The 20,502-nt window shown below is 42.9% G+C and overlaps 1 protein-coding gene across 3 annotated transcripts in view; it reads left to right on the forward strand.

The window, feature by feature from the left end:
* The first annotated feature begins 234 nt into the window (after window positions 1–234).
* The window catches only part of LOC147621961 (UPF0235 protein At5g63440), a 73,518-nt gene continuing 53,250 nt past the window's right edge, over window positions 235–20,502 (forward strand). Inside the window, exon 1 of one of the 3 annotated variants that reach the window (XM_086822985.1) lies at window positions 235–414. In XM_086822985.1, coding sequence (XP_086679111.1) covers window positions 300–414 — 115 coding nt within the window. In that variant the 5' untranslated portion in view covers window positions 235–299. The remainder of the gene's footprint in view (window positions 415–20,502) is intronic. The other 2 variants (XR_015269623.1, XM_086822986.1) reach the window with 2 other exon arrangements.

Here is a 20,502-nt window from a genome sequence, read left to right on the forward strand (position 1 = left end):
AATTAAGTAAGTCTAAGCCTAGAGTCACATCCCTCTTCTAATATCTAATATAATAGTAATAATATGAATTGAGAAAGTACCAAGTGAAACCACAAGCACCACATTGACAGTGCTGAAATTTGAAGCCTTTCAAAGGGCATCCAAGCCCTTCAAACCTTCTAGAGAAGTCATGGGTTGCAAAAGAAGGCCATTGTTTTAAAAATTTCTCTAAAGTTTAAACATAAATATATATTTTGAAGGTCAAGACTTTGCAATTTTATGTTTGCGAGGATCAGTTTGAGAATTGAAGGCAAGTGAGAATGCCTAAGCGAACGACTCACACGTACTCCAGCGAGGATGCTGCACCGGATGGCCCCGAGTCTGATCTGTACGTTTACTACTGCAAACATTGTGGTTCGCACGTGCTAATCACGGGTATTCTCTCTCTCTCTCTCTCTCGCGTAATCATTTTTCTACACATTCTTTCCGTCGATGGATCTTAAAGAGGAAACGCGGAAATGAAAAGCCTTGACTGATTATCACACATGAAAAAATAAAGCTCAAGGGATATGCCTGCCCGTGGCACAGGCTTGCTATGGCAACATCCACACCCACATCCAATAGGCTGACTCCTCGGGCGATTCTTTCTCACGAATATTGAAGACTGCACATACAAACTATTTACCAACCTTGGATGTGCAGTATTTTATTAAAGGGAATAGAAGACATCAGGCGCATATTAAAAGTATGTGCAAGATTTGGGGACGGTAAGTCATGAAGCCCAACCTTTTGAAGATAGAGAAACGCCCCACCACACCTTGGGGTGCGAGGTTCACATGAATGTTTGTATCTGGGTTTTGTACTTGTTGAGAGTTGTATTAGGAGCCACCATGTTGAAAAACATTGAAGTGGAGGCTATGGTGGATCAAATAGAAACATGGCTATGGCATTTGATGAACATAGAGAAGTAAGGGGCAGAGAGAGAGAGTTAGAGAAAAACAATGGTGAGAGAGATAAATTGCACGACTCAATGATGTGACTTGTATTACTTCAATCAAGTACAATGCTTTAATAGGCTTATAACCTCTCCCGTGTGACATCATTGCTTGTGTCATTATAGGTATAATATCTAGATATTTTAGTGAACCACTATAAGAGTGGGTTCATACACAATGCATATGTAGCCCTTTTTAGAGGTTGTTTACACACCTGTATCCTTTTTACAGGTTGTTTACACACCTGTATCCTTTTGTACTTGGATAAGACTTGTTCTCGAACACTCGCCCTCAAGTGTTATCATAGTACACTTCATTTAGATAAATCAATGTCTATGACATAGTTTCACTAGAAGTTGTGTTTGGTTTTGTCCTTGGACTCTGGAGTAGAGTACATTGTAGTCAAGCCACCTTCCATATAGTAGACCTTTAAAAGGACCCACGAGTCTTTATACATTGGAAAGTTTGCATCTTCTTTGTAAGTTTCTTCTTCTTCTTGTGTGACATTGGCCTTCGCTTTCTTGTGAAAGTAATTCTTCTCATTGTGGTTGTTTTTCCCACAATGTCTGCAAGGCTTCTTTGAATGGCAGTCCTTCTCTACATGATTGTTCCTTCCACAAAGGGAACACTTTATATTTTTGAAGTTCTTCTTTGTGAGAAAAAGCTGTCTCTCTCTGCATTGTTCTTAATCTTTCTTTCTTCTTCCTTGAAGAAGGCTATGACCCTTCCAAGGTAAGATTTGGCAAGGTCTTTAGTGTGGTGATGAGGTTCTCGTAAAGCTCTTCCGGCATGGATTTTATGATGAGTAGTGCAAGGGCCACATTATCTTCAACTTATATCTTTAGATTTACAAGCTGGTTCATTAAGGACTTCATACTGTTCACATGAACATTAAAGTTCTCATGTGGTTGTATCATAAGACCAATTTTCATAGGCTTCTTTGAAGGTTGGGAGATCTACAACATGGTTTATAAATTATTAGAGAGGCCAAGGCCTATGAGGCCAAAGGCTCTTTGATCTCTAAGCTTCCATGCTTTCTAAGCTGCATCTTCATTCTGGGGCAGAGAGTGATGCACATGCGATGAACAAAGGGTCTACGTGAGGTTCTTGAGTTGGTGCTAGTATTGGAGTATAATTACCATTGTTTGCGGAGGTAGAGGCGACCACGGAGTAGCTGCGGGTAGTTGAAGGTGAGCGTTGAGTTAAGGAAGGAGGTGAAACTTCTGACAATCGCCTAGCTCTGATACCAAATATTGAAAAACATTGAAGTGGAGGCTATGGTGGATCAAACAGAAACATGGCTATGGTATTTGATGAACAGAGAGAAGTAAGGGGGACAGAGAGAGTTAGAGAAAGACAATGCTGAGAGAGAGAAATTGCACGACTAATGATGTGACTTGTATTACTTCAATCAAGTACAATGCTTTTATAGGCTTAGAGCCTCTCTTGCATGACATCATTGGGTAGGTCATTACAGGTATAATATCTAGATATTTTAGTGACCCACTCTAAGAGTGGGTTCACACACGCATACACATGTAGCCCTTTTTAGAGGTTGTTCACACACCTTTATCCTTTTGTGCTTGGATAAGGCTTGTTCTCCAACATGTTAGAATATGTGCATCTCATGTGTTGAATGGAAACTAGGCCTTGTACTGGGTTGGGCACATGGTTACCATGAAATAGCCTTGAAACCATGAAACACAACACGTTTCGCGTTTCGTGAAACCTTGAAATGCCATTTCATGTGCTCAGTTTTAAGTCTCTCTCTCTCTCTCTCTCTCTCTCTCTCTCTATATATATATATATATATATATATCCGTTTTGCTCCAACGTTTCAGTAAGCACTTGTCGAGGGGTGAAACGTTTCGGCGTTTCTTGCTCCGTTTCGAGGTGAAACATTTCGGGGTTGAAACGTTTCGCGGTGACGTTGGTAACTTGGGCATTTATCACATGCTATATATAGATTTGTGCTAGTCGTGGGTGATTCATGCAAGTCGGCGAGGTTCATGATGCCAGTCGGCTAGTTTCATGGCCTCCTATATAAAGGCCTCCTCTCCTCTCTCTTGTATTCATCCATCCACAAGGCATATGTCCTCAGTCATTTGTTTGCTAGTATAGCTCTTGTAAACCTCATGCTATGATACAAAGGTGATTGTCACGTGGGGAAGCTCTAGGGGTCTTCTTTCAGCCCTAAACACCATCTTGCAACATGCTTGATGCAAAACGCATAGAGAAGAGTGAGAGAGAGAGAGAGCTGAGTATAAAAAGGATGTACAAATCTTGCAGCCATAGGCTGCCTCTTCAAAAAGGTAGAAATACCTATTCTAATAAGACTCAGCTCCTAAAGAACTGAATGAATCACAAGAACACAACACAATACTATTTATAGTGTGGAAAAACCACTATGAATCGGTTGACCTGTTGTTGGCGAGATCCTTGGACAAGTCTCGTTCATTTGCTGCAGTCGATTTAGATCAGTCTCGTTCATTTGTTGCAGCCGATTTAGATCAGTCTTCATAAATGCTGGTCGACAGCTCCTTGGGTTGCTCCAATGTCTTCCCTATCCACACGTAGCTGTTGCATTTCTTCAATCAAGTCCTGATCTGCTTCTAATCTTATTCTTTACCTTGGTGACCTTCAAGGAAATAGCTTTGGGTTAAGCCTATACGTCTTGCACATGAGAATGATTTGTCTGATATCGCTTTGTCTCTGCCTCTCTTCCTCTCGCATTCTGCAACTTCATCATGGTATCATCGCTCTAGGTACCCGGTTGCGTTCTCGCACTCTCCTCCTTGTTCTGCCGTCTGCGTTTTGGTGGGCTGCGTTCTTTTGGTGGTTGCGTTTTCTTCATCAAGAGCTTCTTGTTCATCAGCGTTTTGCTTCTAGCGTGCTCCTGGAGGTTGCCCTTGCGCTAACCACAAGGCGTCTAGGTGCAAGCCTGGTTGGTTGCGTTTTTTGCTTCTTTGAGCATTTTTTGTAGCGACTGGTGGTGTTTGGTCTGATTTTTGCAGCAAGGACAGCAGTGGAGGGTGGTGTGTTTGGGTGTGGTGTGGCGTGACAAGTGGTTTCAACGGATCCTCTTCTTCCCTGATTTCCCTCTCCTTCTGGTACGTTTTGGTGGACTGTTTGCTGCTGTCCAGCCCCTCTCTCTCTCAGTTTTGAGAGGGGGCTGATCGATCCTTGTGCCTTGTTCCGTTGGAAAGTGCTCAAGAGAAGTCCTGGAGTGTTGTGATTCAGTTGGTTCAAAGGTGTGCTTATGGAGAGTGGACTCTTGTTGTGGATACGGCTACCCCCTTATGAACAAGGAGGACAAGCTTGATGGGACAAATTATGCTCATTGAAAGCTAAATATGTGGGTCTGGGTCATTCATAAGGGTTTGTGGAATATTGTTGAGTGTCCTAAAATCTCGAGGCTTAGATCTAGGTTCATGAGGATGAATTTCTTGCGGAGCTTGAAGACTGGGAGGATGGTGATTCTAAGGCACACTCGGTGCTTATGTGGACCATCACAAAGGAGGTCTCATTGGCGGTGCAAACCCTCGGTAGCGCATACGAAGTTTGGTCTAAGTTGGCGAATCTCTATGCTCGGGATTCCTTGATGCGGGTAGTTACTTTGCAAGGTTATAACTTGTTTTTTTGTAGGTAGTTCTATGCAGGTGTTCTTAATGAAGGCTTGGGTCATCCATGACCATTTACTGGCAATGGGTGCTGCCTTGTCATAGCTACGGGAAATGATGGAAACGCCTTTGGAGAAGGGGTGAAACGCCGTTTTGTGTAGCTGACGTGCTGGAAACACGGTTTCTGTGTTACCAGCATGGGTGAAATGTTTCATAGGACACGAAACGGCCGTTTCGTGTGGTCATATGCCACGTGGCGGGCAAGCCCCAAAAAAACCCCAAATGAAGATGCGATCCATGGCGCCCAATGGACTGTACCAAAAAACGACCAAAAAACGGTGGCCAGTACGAATAATTTTAAAAAGCCCAAGTCGTCATCAAAACGGTCGCCGCAACTTGGGATCGTGTGGAGATTAAAAAAAAAAGCCCAAATCCTCATTGGAACGGCCGTAGGTGTGGGGGCGAAAAAAAAAGGTTAATTCGGCTACCTGGTTGCGCATAGCACTGAGAGTACAAGCCATTCGATTCTCTCTTTCTGTAGGGACCCGTTTTTCAGCTTTCTTTCCTTACTTTCTTCCACTCCCTTTGCACTGCAAATCCTCCCCTTTTCTTTCACTTATCTATTGCATTGCAATTTGTTGGATAGTACACATTGTGCCGATTCTTGTGTTTGCCCCTTTCTTTTCCATCCCCATTCTTGCAGGCTTTTCTTTGTCATTCTCATGGCATCTAGGTAGCCACATCTTGAGAGAGAATGAGAAGGAATTCACCCAAGTGGATATTGTTAATAAATATGACTCCAAGAGAGGTGGGGCAAGAAGATTTCGTTGCCGATATTGTGGGCTGGAAAGAGGTGGCTCTGTCAGAATATGCAGCAGAGATGAAGACAAAATCTGAGAACACAAGAGCAAGTGCACTGCAGAAAAACAACAATAGAGAAGAAGAGAGAGAGGCATGTAACTCTGCTATATATACACAAGAAAATCTCAAATACTGAATACATGATGGGGGGGGGGGGGGGGGGGCTAGGGGCCATTTTATATGGCCCCTAAGAGCTAGTCGGCCAGCCCAAAAAACAGCTGACAGCAGCTACAGGCCCATGACCTGCTCCCACCTCTAGTCGGCTAGCAAATCTCTGTCGGCCAGCACTCAAGGAAGATCAAGGAGAGGCAGAGACAGTCGGCCAGCATACAAAACACTCAGACCAGCAGTCGGCTAGTGTCTGGATCAGCCAGAGCCACAGAACAACCTCCCACACCTGGTAAAAATAGGGAAAAATATGGAGAGGGGAAAAATGAGAAAACACCTAAATCGGGCGAGCACACCCACAACAGAGGCCCTGGTGTAAATATACAGACAGGAGATGACTGTTAACACCCCCTCTTAGCTCCTTGATGTGAAACCAACCCCAAGGATGTAAAGCTTTTATAGCTTTATTAACATGATTAAGGCTTAATTAACAAACATAAGACAAATGCTGATAGAAAGATTGAGTTGAGTTGTTTGCATTGAGACAGGGGCCTTTCTTAAATAGAGGCCGAAAGAGTACAAGTGAAGAGACACATCCCTGGGAAGGGGTGTGGCTCGTGAGTCAACGGTTATGTCCTTTGGACTTAGGGGTGTGTCTTTTAATGAATAGACATGTCCTTTGATAGTGACCCATGTGTAAGGGTTTGACCCTTCACAGGTGTCCTTTCAGTTAATAAGGGATTAAGGAGAGATTAAGAGAGTTAGTCACAATCGTGACATTCCCTCCCACTTAAAATAAGACTCCGGCTAAGGAGATGGTTGTCTTTGAAAGAATTCCCGAAGAAGTTCTGGATATTCATGTAAGTCTTCATCACTTTGCCAAGTAGAGTCGGAATCATCAAGATCTCTCCATTTAACCAAAAATTCTGTAGTGAGTTTATGTCGTGTTTCTTTCTGTTTGACATCAAGAATTATCTCTGGAATTAAGAGTATGTGTTCATCTTCGATTTCTGGAACATAATCCAAATGATCTAAAACTGGAAAATCACTGTCCACAAACTTCTTGAGCCAAGAAATGTGGAAAGCTGGATGAATTCTACCCCAAGAAGGTGGTAACTCCAACTTATAACTGAGAGATGAGTTCTTCTTAATAATACGAAAGGGTCCATAATATCTTGGACGAAGCTTTGGGAAAAGTGATTTCACTGTCTTGTATCGATGAGGGGCAATATATAATAATACCAAGTCTCCTTCTTGAAATTCAATGTGACGACGACGCTTATTAGCTGTGCGTTGATATTGCTCTTGGACGCTGATCATCTTATCCTTAATGTGTAATAGAATATCTTGCATTTCCTGAATGAGGTGGTCTGCTAAAGCCACTTCATGTTGAAGAACAAAGTTGGCAGGAATAAGGGGAGTATGGCCATAAGCTGCTTGAAAAGGTGTCATTCCAATAGCTGAATGATAAGAATTGTTATAAGCAAATTCCACCAAAGGTAAATATTCTTCCCATGAAGCTAATCGAGACTGAACATAATGTCGCAGCATTTCTTCCAGAATCTGATTAACTCGTTCCGTTTGTCCATCTGTCTGAGGATGATAAGCAGAGCTAAAGAGTAAATTTGTACCAAGAGACTTGAATATCGAAGTCCAAAAATGTCCTGTAAACTTTGGATCTCGATCCGAAACTATAGATTTTGGCAATCCATGAAGTTTGAAGATATACTGTATAAATAGTACTGCAATATCTGAAGCTTGGGCTGCTTTCTTGCACGGGATGAAAATTGCCATTTTAGAAAATCTATCAACCACCACAAGAATCTGTGTATTGCCTTTAGAAGAATGTGGCAATGAAGTGATAAAATCCATACTAATACTTTCCTAGCGTTCATTGGGAACTGGAAGTGGTTGAAGAAGACCAGCTGGAACTTGTCTGCTAGCTTTCATACGTTGGGACACGCTGTAACAAACTTAATAACATCTTGCTTCATTTGAGGCCAATAGTATGTAGCTGTCAAAAGACGATAAGTCTTGTTGATGCCTGGGTGTGCAGCATAAGTGACCTCGTGATGTTCTTTCACCAATACTCTTCGAACATGAGTATCATGAGGTACACAAATACGGTCCTGATAATATAATAAACCATCCACTATTGTATATGCTCCATAAATCTTTAAGTCGGAAGGAGTTGCATTCTGAGAATTGAGAATTCGAAATGCATTTCCAAAATCACGATCTGTTGAATAACGGTCCTTGAAACTTTGAGGTATATCCATTTCAACTGTAGAAATAGCCAAGACCGAAGCTGACAGCATACGACTAAGGGCATCCGCAACCACATTGGTAAGACCAAGAACATACTCAATTGTCATATGAAAATTGGCTAAGAATTCGACCTAACGTGCTTCCCTAGCATTCATAACTGGCTGCGTGAAGATATATTTTAAAGAATGATGATCTGTTTTCACCACTGATCCGCACCAAGGAGATAATGTTTCCATGCATGATAGGCATGAACAATAGCTAAACATTCCTTGTCATATACCGGGTATCTTCCTTGAATTGCAGAGTGCTTATGACTGTCAAACGCAATAGCACGTCCTTGTTGCATTAAGACGGCACCAGTGGCAATATCAGAAGCATCTGTGTAAACATCAAAGGGGAGAGTAGGGTCTGGAATAGCCGTGACAGGAGTTGTTGTCAAAGCTGTCTTTAAATTTGCAAAAGCTTGTGTTGCGGCTTCAGTCCATTGGAATGCAGGAGCGGACTTTAAAAGTTCGGTGAGAGGAGCAGCTATTTTGAAAAATCGATGAACCTTTGTGTGATAGAAGTTGGCAAGTCCTAAAAAAGAACGAATATCATGGATGTTTGTGGGAGTTGGCCAATTGACAATAACCTGTATTTTCTTTGGATCCACGGAAATTCCGTCTGTTTTGAAACAACATGTCCAAGGTATTCCAAGGATGTCTTGAAGAATTCACTTTTGCCTGGATTAATATAAAGAGCATTGTCTCGAAGCACCTGGAAATGTGCCTTGTGGTCTTCCATATTACGACTGAACACCAGGATGTCGTCAAGATAAATAATGACGAACTTGTCCAAAAATGGATGAAAAAGATCATTCATCAGACTCATAAATGTTGCAGGGGCATTGGTTAATCCGAATGGCATGACCAGGTACTCGTAATGACCATATTTTGTGCGAAAAGCCGTCTTACATTCATCACCTTCGCGAATGCGAATTTGATGATATCCAGACTTAAGATCAATTTTGGAGAAGACCTTTGCATGGAGCAATTGATCAAACAATTCATCAATGCGTGGAAGAGGATACTTATTCTTGATAGTTAACTTATTAAGGGCACGATAGTCGATGCAGAGACGCATAGACTTATCCTTCTTTTTCACCAAAAGCACTCGAGCTCCAAAAGGGCTTTTACTTGGTTGAATATGTCCTTTCTCCAAAAGTTCAGTAAGTTGTCGCTGTATCTCCTGAGATTCCGTAAAAGAAACTCGATATGGAGCACGAGTAGGTGGAGCACTGCCAAGAAGAATATCAATAGCATGGTCGACTGGTCAACGAGGTGGGAGAATCGCAGGAAGCTCTTGAGGAAAAAGATCCAAGTATGGAGCAAAGAAAGTTGCCTGAGATACATCACCTTTGTATCTATGTCCTCGGGAGGGTCGTTGGCTGAATAGACCATTACATCAGGGCTGATCATTAGTGTTTTCCTCTCCGGCTGCTGCTGCTGCTGGTACAGTCCGCCTACAATAGGTGGAACATGCATTCTGCTGCTGCTGGATTGGTAGCATACATCTGCGTTTCACTTCAGCATACATCTGCATTTCACTTCAGTAGTGATCAGCGCTTACATTTGTGCTTACATCTCAGCTCACATCAGCCTTACATCAGGCAGACATCGGCGCTTATATCAGGCTTACTTTGGGACTGTTATCTGCATCAGGCTATCGGTGCTTACATCAGGCTTACTTCGGGACTATTATCTGCATTTTTGGGACAACAGCCTTCTCTACTTCTTTGGAGTCTCAGATAGAGCTCCTATATTGGATTTTATCATTTATACATATATATCCCCATTGCATGCTATGTGATTTGCTCTGATCTTTCGTATATTTGGTCCTTTGGTCTCTTTTGCCCTCACATTTTGGCCTTCTATAGAGCATTTTCTCATGTTATGTTGGCCGATTGTTAAGGTTTTGAAACATGTGGATGGAGATGTGCCTTACATTGGGAAGATTTATTAGGCCATGGATCGGATGGTTGAGAACATCCGTTTGATAGAGACTAATGTAGATAGAAGACAAGAGTTGGAGGATCTTGTATTGAGTAGATAGAACCAATATGATTCTCCACTACATAGAGCTGCCTATGTGCTTGATCCAGAGTTTCAACACAAGGGGAGACATCAGCAAGCAGACGGTGAGGTGGCACGTGGTTGGAATGCCACTTTGCAAAGGTTGGTTGGTACTCTAGAGGAAAGACGCAAGGTGGAGGATCAGCTTGCAAACTACGACAACAAAGAGAGAATGTTTGGATGGAGTGACGCACAACATGACAAGTTGAAAGTTGAAATTTAAACCTTTATTTAAATCTATGTCATATGAACCTTTATTTGATGTTTGAAGTTTAATTGTGGTTTTTCAAATTTTCATGTTGTAGGTTTCATGTTGGTGCTGTCACTTGGTGGGAAGACTATGGTGTAGAAACGCTAGAGCTTCAGTACCTGGCCATTCGTATTTTGGGGCAGGTGTGCTCTTCATTAGCTTTGGGGCGTTTATGGAGTACCTTTGGTCATATACACTCAAAGAAGAGGAATCCCCTTGGGAGCAAGAAAGCTGATGAGCTCGTCTTTGTTAATGCAAACTTGCGTTTGGTAACAAAGATGAAGCACGAGTACATGCATGATAAATACATTGGCTTTCATAAATCAAAGGTAGACACGAGCTCCATCATTGGTGATGTAGTTGAGGAGGCAGAGGGTGATGGTTAAACACATGAAGATGGCATGGAAGAAGCTTCACTAGAGGAGGAGCTTTAGGAGGATGAGGCTATTTCTATAGCATAGAAGAGTCTTGAGGTGTCAGGACTCTAGAGGCTAGACTCTAGAGAGTAGCTTCCTTTTGGCATTTGATTTTACACTTTTTTGTAATGACTTGGTCTTGACTCGTATTGATGATTGAGTGATGGATTTAGCTTATTTTGTGATTATGGTAAGTTCTAAATGCTTTGATTTCTCGTGCAACTTTAAAGTTTTAAATTGTGAAGTTTCAAATCATAAATGTAGAGTGTAGTATGTACACTATAGACTCTAGATTTTATTTCTTTAGCACATGTTTTACATTATAGTATACATGTGGCCTCTCAACTTAGTGACTTTCCCCGTAGGGGCTCTTAGGATAACCTAGGATGACGTGGCATTTTTGTTTTCCCATCCTCAAAATTTCCATTTCCGTTTCCTCGTTTCTTGTAACTATGATTGAGTTGGTTGCACTTATCCTCAGGAAGCTTTCTCCGGAGTAGTTTCTCAGGCTTTGCGGTGCCAGGCCACAGAAAACAAGCTAGATTTTGATGACCTCAGCTCCCTTCTTTTGGAAGAAGAGTCCATCCTCATTTCACAGGATAAGGTCAGGATGTCTCTTAATGTCAGGATCACGTAGTTGCTACAGTGCAGAAGAAAGGTTGGAGCCGGTGCTACTCTTGTGGGAAGAAAGGTCACTTGGCAAAGGATTGTTTGTCTAAGAAGACCATGATGCTTTTATTGGAAATGTTACAGGTTCAGGTACACTAGATGAGGGTGAAAGTCTTTTGGCTTCAGCCCAATCCACCACAGGCAGGAAGAGGGCACGTATTGCCGATGATGAGGACCTCCTGCCACAAGATGTGAGAGGTACAGGGGAGGCATCAAAGCAATCCACTCTGCGTTCTTGTATCTCATCATCACAAGCTTGGGTAAAGGAGCGGCAAAGGGTGGCAGAAATGGAGATTTGTCGTACTCTTATTGAGTGTAATATATCCTTCAATGTGTTAAGGACAGACCAATGGAAAAGAATGGTGAAAGCAATTGCGCAGGTAGGGCCTACTGAGACGTGGATAGGTCTTGAGTATACGAAGATGCGTACATCCATGCTGTCGAACTCATTCACACTCAGATTCCCGAGGCACATGACGAGGATGCACTGGAGCTTGTTGCTGCTGAGCCAGAGTTCGATGAAGAGGGCAATGGTATCAATGATGGAGGCATGCTCTCTTCAGAAGACTCATCATCTTCATCTGATGATGAGATTTGAGACTCTTGCGTCTAGACTCTAGAGTCTAGACAACTGTAGTGTTTCATTGTTTTGCTTTTTGCACTTGTGGACCAGGACATGTGCTGTAGACATGATATTTGTACTCTCTTTTATCATCTATGACTTTCATGGTTCTTGCTTATATCACTATGACTGTTGACATGAGGTATTGTGTAATGGGCTTGGTAACTGATAATTGATTTAAACTTTAAGTAATGAGGTTCAGTCTTTATTTTAAGTATTTTGGTTGCTATGTCTACAAAATATTCAGGTTTCTAGGACTGTTTACAAATGGTACGTACTGTTTACGTACCTTAAAATTTGTTCCGTACAGAAGTACGTTCCGTACGTATTGATAGCGTGCCGTACACTACGTACCTTTCCACCTTGCTAGAAGGGCAGAGGAGGAAGATGTAGAGCCACTTGTCTGGCAAGTTGGCAACACCACATGCAAGAAACTCACCACCAACTGATGCTGAAGCAGAAAACGCAGCCAAAAAAACTTCACAACCTGCCTCTGTGTAGAGCAAAACGCAGCCTTGACGGCTGGCTGATAGCAACAAGAAGATGGTGGCTGGACCAAAAAACGCACCAAGGTACAGAAATGCAGCCATTGTAGAAGACTGATCTGCAGCTAGGAGAAGCTATGGAAGCAAAACGCATAGCACAGTTGAGGAAATCGGTGAGCAGATTGCAGAAATGATGTAGTAGCTTGAACCTAAGCGAGTGATACCATGTTGGAGAATGCACAGGCGGAAGCATGAACTGAACAAGAGAGAGAGTAGAGAGATCTTGTGAACAAGATCACCTTTTATAATAGCAAACAGCTTTACAATGGCTATAGCCAGCAAGAGATGTTGAACAGTGTGTAGCAAGGGATTGGATGACGAAGTGAATAATGGGGAGGCTTATTACAAAGTGAAGATGTGAACTTGGCCGATTGCCTCTGGAACAGGCCAGTCTGCTCATAGTTGTCAGGTACTATACCGTAGGATTTGTACGATACAATATCGTATGGGAAAATACTGTATGATATAATTTTTTTTTCTTACCGTACGATAAAATACGGTGTTTTAAAAAAATAGTTATAAACTTGGGTATTTCCAATTCGAGATATGGAGTATTTTAAAAGGAGGGAAGCATCATAGAACAGAGGAAGTCCGCACGGTATCGTATCGTACAATATTCTGTATGATATGGTCTCGTATGCTGTGTGGAAACAACTATGGACCTATTGACGACTCATAACACAAGGAGAAAATACATAAAATACCCAAAATAGGGTTTGCCGAAATAACACTGAGATGCACTAATTCTCACAGTCCACTGTCGGGGGATAATGGGCACGGTGTGTCCGTAGGCTCATGTTTTTATACTTGGAGTTCACTGCACACTAGTGCGGAAATTCGGAGCCAAGTAGATTTCTTTGTTGTTCAGGGTGACATTGTGTTTTGAGGAGATAGGTGGGTAGGTGCATCTTCTGCTGTCACGATTGTGACTAACTCTCTTAATCTCTCCCTAATTACTCCTTAATCTCTCATTAACTATAAAGACACCTGTGAAGGGTCACACCCTTGCACATAGGTCACTATCAAAGGACATGCCTATTCATTAAAGACGCACCGTTTCACAAGGATGTGCCTCTTCAATTGTACCTTTTTGGCCTCTATTTAAGAAAGGCCCCTATCTCAATGCAATCATTCAATCTTTTCTTGCAGCGTTTGTCTTATGTTCATTAATCAAGTCTTTAATCATGTTAATTAAGCTATAAAAGCTTTACAGTGATATCAAAGCAAACTTTTTTTCCACCTGTGACATGCCCAAACCCTAACCCTAACCCTAACCCTAAAATCAATCCTAGCCCTAACCCTAAAATCAGTCAACCCAAACCCTAAAATTGGGTGTAGCAGGCATTGAATGGAAGAGAAAGAGAGAATGCCCCATCAAATTCAGCCCCAAACTCCCAATTTTTGTTGATTAATGCCGGGCCAGCCATATGCAGAAAATTCTTGAACAGAGGCAAGACAACATGCAACCTACCCAATAAGGGAGCTTACTTCTTTATCCGGTACCCCTTCGTGGAAAGGCACCCCTCCTACCCTTCATCGAGTAGACACACCCCTTCGTGGGTTCGCTCCAGTCGGTTGTCCGTTTGAGAGTCAAACGACGAGTAGATGTTTTTTTAAATTAAAAAAACACAACACAAAAAAAAAAAAACGCTAAGGGCCTAAGGTGTAAACTGCCATGCATACAAAAAAAAACCATACGTGAGCCACAACAAACGGGTGCCACCTGTTCGTGCCTCTTTCTGCGTGCGCCAGCCTACAACCGCCTCCTCCTTGACAGCTCCAGCTCGCCTAAGCCCTTCGTTTGAAGTGTGCATCTTGCTGTCTACACTCTTTGCTTGGACCAGCTGCTCCCCTTTGAAGACTCTCGTATGTTGGACGGCAACCTTCTCCCTGGTGCTTCTCCTACAGCAGCAACATCATTTATGGCAACATTTTCCAGGTGTGATTTTTCCATCTTCTTGGGCACTAAAATCTCACATAATGTGGCGCATTAGAATATCGGAAACCCGTCACTTCATTCTTTTGCGTGCTCTCCACTCATCAGGGGCCGATATCAACTTTTACGGGTGTAAGAGCACCTCCCAGATCACGTGGACTCACATTACCCACTTCTCCGACTTCTTATGGGTGGTAGAGGAAACCTATGAATTCAGTTATTTACAGGATACACCCTCACAGTCCATACTGCCATCTCCTACCCGTGTTTCTCCACCGGTCTCTGCCCTTGTTCCAATGAGTGTGCTTGCCTCTTTACAGCCCACTCATTATCGTGTTCAGATAGCCACACCAGCTTCTCACCTCCGAGAGTTCGATGTGTGGGTGATCCGTGTTCGTACTTTCGCACAGGATTTGTATCAACTGTTTTTTTATACTCAGGTGTCATCCTTATCTGGGCGCTATCCTTCCTGAGCGCAGCATCATTTTTCATGAATATTGCACCTATTCTGAGAACATTTATCCATCTTCGTTCACGATGCACCCTTCTACACCAGATTATACACCTTTGACACCAGCAACTGTCCCTACCCCTATACCTTCTTCTCTAGTAGCAGACTCTCATGCGAGCCCAATCCCAGAGGATCGCCCTCATTATACTAGATGGTTCATAGCCGCCTCACCAGCACGTAGCCTCTCCTCACTGGATTTACAGATGCCGCACCCTCTAGCCGATGGTTCTTACTAGAGCCCAACGGCGTCATCAGTAGCAAAAACCCCCAGAGCCTCGTCACCCTGCAGCCTCTACATCAACATCTTCTCTCATGGCGGAACGTGTTGACACCGGCTCCTCTAGAATGGTAGCAAGCTTTGCAGCAACTTCAGCAGCAGTTCGAACAGCAACTCCAGGAGTCCATGGCATCCTTGGCTTCACAGATCCAACAGCTCCATACGGACCGCCACTCCCACACGAGTTCAGTACCAGCAGCAGATGCTTCAGCAACAGTACCAGCAGACGAAGACGTCATTCCTTCCGAGGTAGAAGGCCACGACCTTAAAACTCTGTATCGTCTTTTACAAGCCAGTAAAACAAAGAAATTGGAAATTGAACCCCTTGAATCTTATGGTGGTCAACGCAATAAGCGCATCTTCGACCAATGGCTCTACAAATTGCGGTTATACTTTGAAACCATGACCCTTTCTAATTCCAAAAAGGTGACTTTTGCGGTATCCCCGACTCATCTCACTAAAGGTGTTTACACACTTGCGATGGGTGTTTGATCGTTTGATGAAGGGCATTAAGGAAATGCCATTAGGCTGTGGAAAAGCTTAGGAATAAGCAAATATAGCCCATTCAGCTTGTAGTTCCTTGTCCACCATGTTTACATGTGTAAAGCCCTAAGCTACCCCCCAACCCTAACACACACACACACACACACACACACACACACACACACATGCACATGTATGTACATATGCATGCACACACACGCACGCACGCACACGTGTGCACGTGCACACACATCAAAGACACTGCTTTATTGTGGTGGCAACGACAACGGCACGCCGGGAAATCGCTTACAATGTGGGAAAAATTTGAGCGGGTCCTCCGTAAGCAGTTCATATTGCCAATGCAGATTTCCAAGCCTGTACTCGCTTACGCCATTTGGACTAAAATGGTTCCTTGGCCTCTTATATCTCCTTGTTCACCAACTTGATACTGGAGATTGACTCCTTGTTCCCAGCGGACGAACTCCATGCCTTTGTTGAAGGTCTTTACTCCACACTGCGTGCCGATGTTTAGAAATATAATCATGTTGATCTTGCTGATGCCATACGTTACGTCGAGCACGTGCAGACATTAATTCTCGAAATTCGGCCTCTTTCGATCAAGCTAATGCCTTTCAGAAAGCCAATGGGTCTCGTATGAACCGAGATAGTCGAAGAGAATCTTCTGGCACTTCTACCTCCTGGCCTAATCCCTAATAGAATAATTCTCAACAACCTTGCCGACCAGAAGGATCGTCCTCTTTTCAGTCACAATGTCCTCAGTCCTTCCAACCATGCAATTCAGATCGTGGATGGGACCAAGGACGTGACCAACTCGCAATCCTCGTCCTTCCACTATTCCTTCTGTATGGGATCAACTAAAGATAGGATTGTGCACAATTTGCAATGAACCTGATCGTTGGTTTGAGTGCCCCAAAAGACCAATCCATCGACAGAATTCCAATGCTGAACCCTCCACTTCCGAGGAGAAACCTCTAGTTGCTGGCAAATGAAAGCGTGCAGTTAATCACCATGCTATTGCACATGCTTTGGTGATCACCTCTACTGCCATAGCTCAATCTGCCTCTTCACCGTTACCCCAACAGTCTACTCAGGTTTTGGTTCTTCAAGGTTCTATTTCCAATCACCCCATTCATGTGCTCATAGATAGTGGGTGTTCTCATATTTTTGTGGGAACCACCTTAACCCAGAGATTGAAGATTTGGACTTCTCAAAGTGCTGTTATTTATGAAGTAGAGCTTGCCGATGGTTCCACATCCTTGTGTAACACCGTTGCCAAACATCTCTCCTTTCGAATTCAGCACTGTCATGACAAATTGGATTTCCAAGTCATGTCTTTGGCACATTATGATATGATTCTTGCTCAAGAATGGTTGTACCAATATGATCCCCTCATCAGTTTTTGGAACCATTCCATACAATTTGCTCAAAATGATGAGCTTGTAGCACTCGAAGGCATCAGAGACCAACCCTCTACACCAACCCTTTCAGCTCTTCAAGCAAAACAGTGGGTCCGCAAGAGTGGTTGTTCCTTAACACTTTTAATGGTCTATTCAGCCAAAGATCCCATTAATCCAAGCAGAAGTGAATTCTTCAAGACATCCTTGGAGTATCTCGGACATGTTGTTTCAGCAGACGGTATTTCTGTGGATCCAAAGAAAATACATGTTATTGTCAATTGGCTAACTCCCACAAACATCCATGATGTTCGTTCTTTCTTGGGACTTGCTAACTTCTATCACACAAAGGTTCATCGATTTTCAGAAATAGCTGCTCCTCTCACAGAACTTTTAAAGTCCACTCTTGCATTTAAGTGGACTGAAGTCGCAACTCAAGCTTTTGAAAGTTTAAAGACAGCTTTGACCACAACTCCTGTCATGGCTATTTCTGACTCTACTCTCCCCTTCGATGTTTATACGGATGCTTCCGATATTGCCACTGGTGCCGTCTTGATGCAACAAGGACGTGCTATTGCATTTGAGAGTCATAAGCAGTCAGCGATTCAAGTAAGATACCTAGTATATGACAAGGAATTTTGGGCTATTGTTCATGCCTGTCGTGCATGGAAACATTATCTCCTTGGTGCGGATTTAGTGGTGAAAACAGATTATCATTCTTTGAAATACATCTTCACGTAGCCAGTTATGAAGGATAGGCAAGCACGTTGGGTCGAATTCTTAGCCAATTTTCATATGACAATTGAGTATGTTCTTGGTCTTATCAATGTGGTTGCGGATGCTCTCAGTCGTATCTCGCCAGCTTCGGTCTTGGCTATTTCTACAGTTGAAATGGATATACCTCAAAGTTTCAAGGATCGTTATTCAAAGGATCGTGATTTACAATGGTATTAGAGCAAACTTTTTTCCAACCTGTGACTTGCCCAAACTGTAACCCTAACCCTAACCCTAACCCTAAAATCAGTCCTAACCTTAACCCTAAAATCAGTCAGTCCAAACCCTAAAATTGGGTGTGGCAGGTATTGAATGGAAGAGCAGGAGAGAATGCCCCCATCAAATTCAGTCCCAAACTCCCAATTTTTGCTGATTAATGAGGGCCTGCCATATGCAGAAAACTCTCGAACAAAGGCAAGACAGCATGCAACCTATCAATAAGGGAGCTTATCTCTTCAGCTGCGGCACCCCTTCATGGAAAGGCACCCCTCCTACCCCTCCATCGAGTAGCCACACCCCGTCGTGGGTTTGCTCTAGCCGGCTGTCCGTTTCAGAAGCAAATGACGAATGGATGTTTTTTTAATAAAAAAAAACACAACACAAACAAAAAAACGTTACGAGCCTAAGGTGTAAATTGCCACGCATACAAAAAAAAAACCTATACGTGAGCCACAACTACCCGGTGCCACCTGTTTGTGCCGGTTCGTGCTTCTTTCCGCGTGCGCCAGCCTGCAGCCGCCTCCTTCTTGACGGCTCCAGCCCGCCTCAACCCTTCGCCATGTGCTTCTTGCTGTCCACTCTCTCTGCTTGGACTAGCCGCTCCCCTTTGAAGACTCTCGTATGATTGACGGCCACCTTCTCCCTGGTGCTTCTCCTACAGCAACAAGCAACAAGCAACAGCAGCATCATTTATGGCAACATTTTATAGGTGTGATTTTTTCATTTTCTTGGGCATTAAAATCTCACATAATGTGGTGCATTAGAATATCGAAAACCCGCCACTTCATTCTTTTGCGTGCTCTCCACTCATCAGGGGCCAATATCACTTTTTTACGGGTTTAAGAGCACCTCCTAGATCACGTGGACTCACATTACCCTCTTCTACGACCTCTTATGGTAGAGGAAACCTATGAATTCAGTTATTTACAGGATACACCCTCACAGTCCATAGTGCCCTCTCCTACCTATATTTCTCCACAAAGCTTCGCCCAAGATATTATGGACTCTTTCGTATTATTAAGAAGAACTCATCTCCCAGTTATAAGTTGGAATTGCCGCCTTCTTGGGGGGTAGAATTCATCCAACTTTCCATATTTCTTGGCTCAAGAAGTTTGTGGACGGTGATTTTCCAGTTTTAGATGTTTTGGATTATGTTCCAGAAATTGAAGATGAACACATACTCTTAATTCTAGAGACAATTCTTGATGTCAGACAGAAAGAAACACGACATAAGCTCACTACAGAATTTTTGGTTAAATTTTTGTGGACGGTGATTTTCCAGTTTTAGATGTTATGGATTATGTTCCAGAAATCGAAGATGAACACATACTCTTAATTCCAGAGACAATTCTTGATGTTAGACAGAAAGAAACACGACATAAGCTCCCTCTCTCCCTCTCTCCTATGTTTTACTTCCGCATTGTGCAACTTTATCACAACACACCATACTAAAGTAGGGATGCTTAAGGTTGTGGGTGATGAGTGGCCAAATGTTGCATGTGTGGAAGCCTTGCTGTATCTAGAGCCATAAGCTTGATTAAGAATGAGATGCTAATCAAACATGATTAAGACAGAGGAGAGAGAAGAAGAGAGAGATAGTTGGTGTTAGGTTTTCTTGTAATATGATAGAAAAGGTTACTGAATGATTGTGCATGATGTAGGCCCTTGGTCTACCCCCAAAGGGGTGAGCTCTCGCCCCTTCGACATTCCCTCCATTGAGTGCTACTTTTGAATATGCTGAATGACTGAATATATGTGTAAGGATTACTGTTATTACTTAGTATTTCATCCACTATCTGTGTATTTAAGACTGAAACTGAAAGTAGACTTGAACACAGATGTTTGATTGATTGATTGAAATTGTGATACAACAGGCTTCTTATATAGGAGTTCAAGAGACACGAATGAAAAGACACATCCCATGACCAATACTCATGACTCTAGGCGAAGAGACACATCCTTTGGACGAATAGCTGCAACCATTGGATGAAGAGTTGCAACCCGAGCGAAGGGGTGTGACCAGTCGTCGAAGGAGTGTGGCTCTTGATGAAGAGGCATGTCTCTAAAGCGAATAGTCGTGACCATCCGAGTGTAGGGGTCCTCTGTAATCATGTCACTTCACAGTATGTGTAACCATGAGGAGACTGTGTATAATGAACTAAGTCACAATCGTGACATTCCCTCCCATTTAAAATAACACCCAGGGGTAGTTGTTGTGACTCTGGAAGTAGGGAAATGATTGTATTGCTTCTGCATCCAAAGCTCTAGCTGCTAGATCCCATGTCATGGCATTATTGTTGACCATAACAATCTTGCATATACCAAACTGAATATTAACTGCATCTGCAACTTGTCTCATCTTTACCAAAAGCATGAGAATCATATCTGTAACTTGAGTAGAACTTTTGTTAACATCATTGGTAACTTCGAGCTTTGTCCAAGA

The sequence above is a fragment of the Cibotium barometz genome, chromosome 29 (assembly GCF_041138505.1).
Source record: "Cibotium barometz isolate CiBa-2024 chromosome 29, ASM4113850v1, whole genome shotgun sequence".
Classification (NCBI taxonomy): Eukaryota; Viridiplantae; Streptophyta; class Polypodiopsida; order Cyatheales; family Cibotiaceae; genus Cibotium; species Cibotium barometz.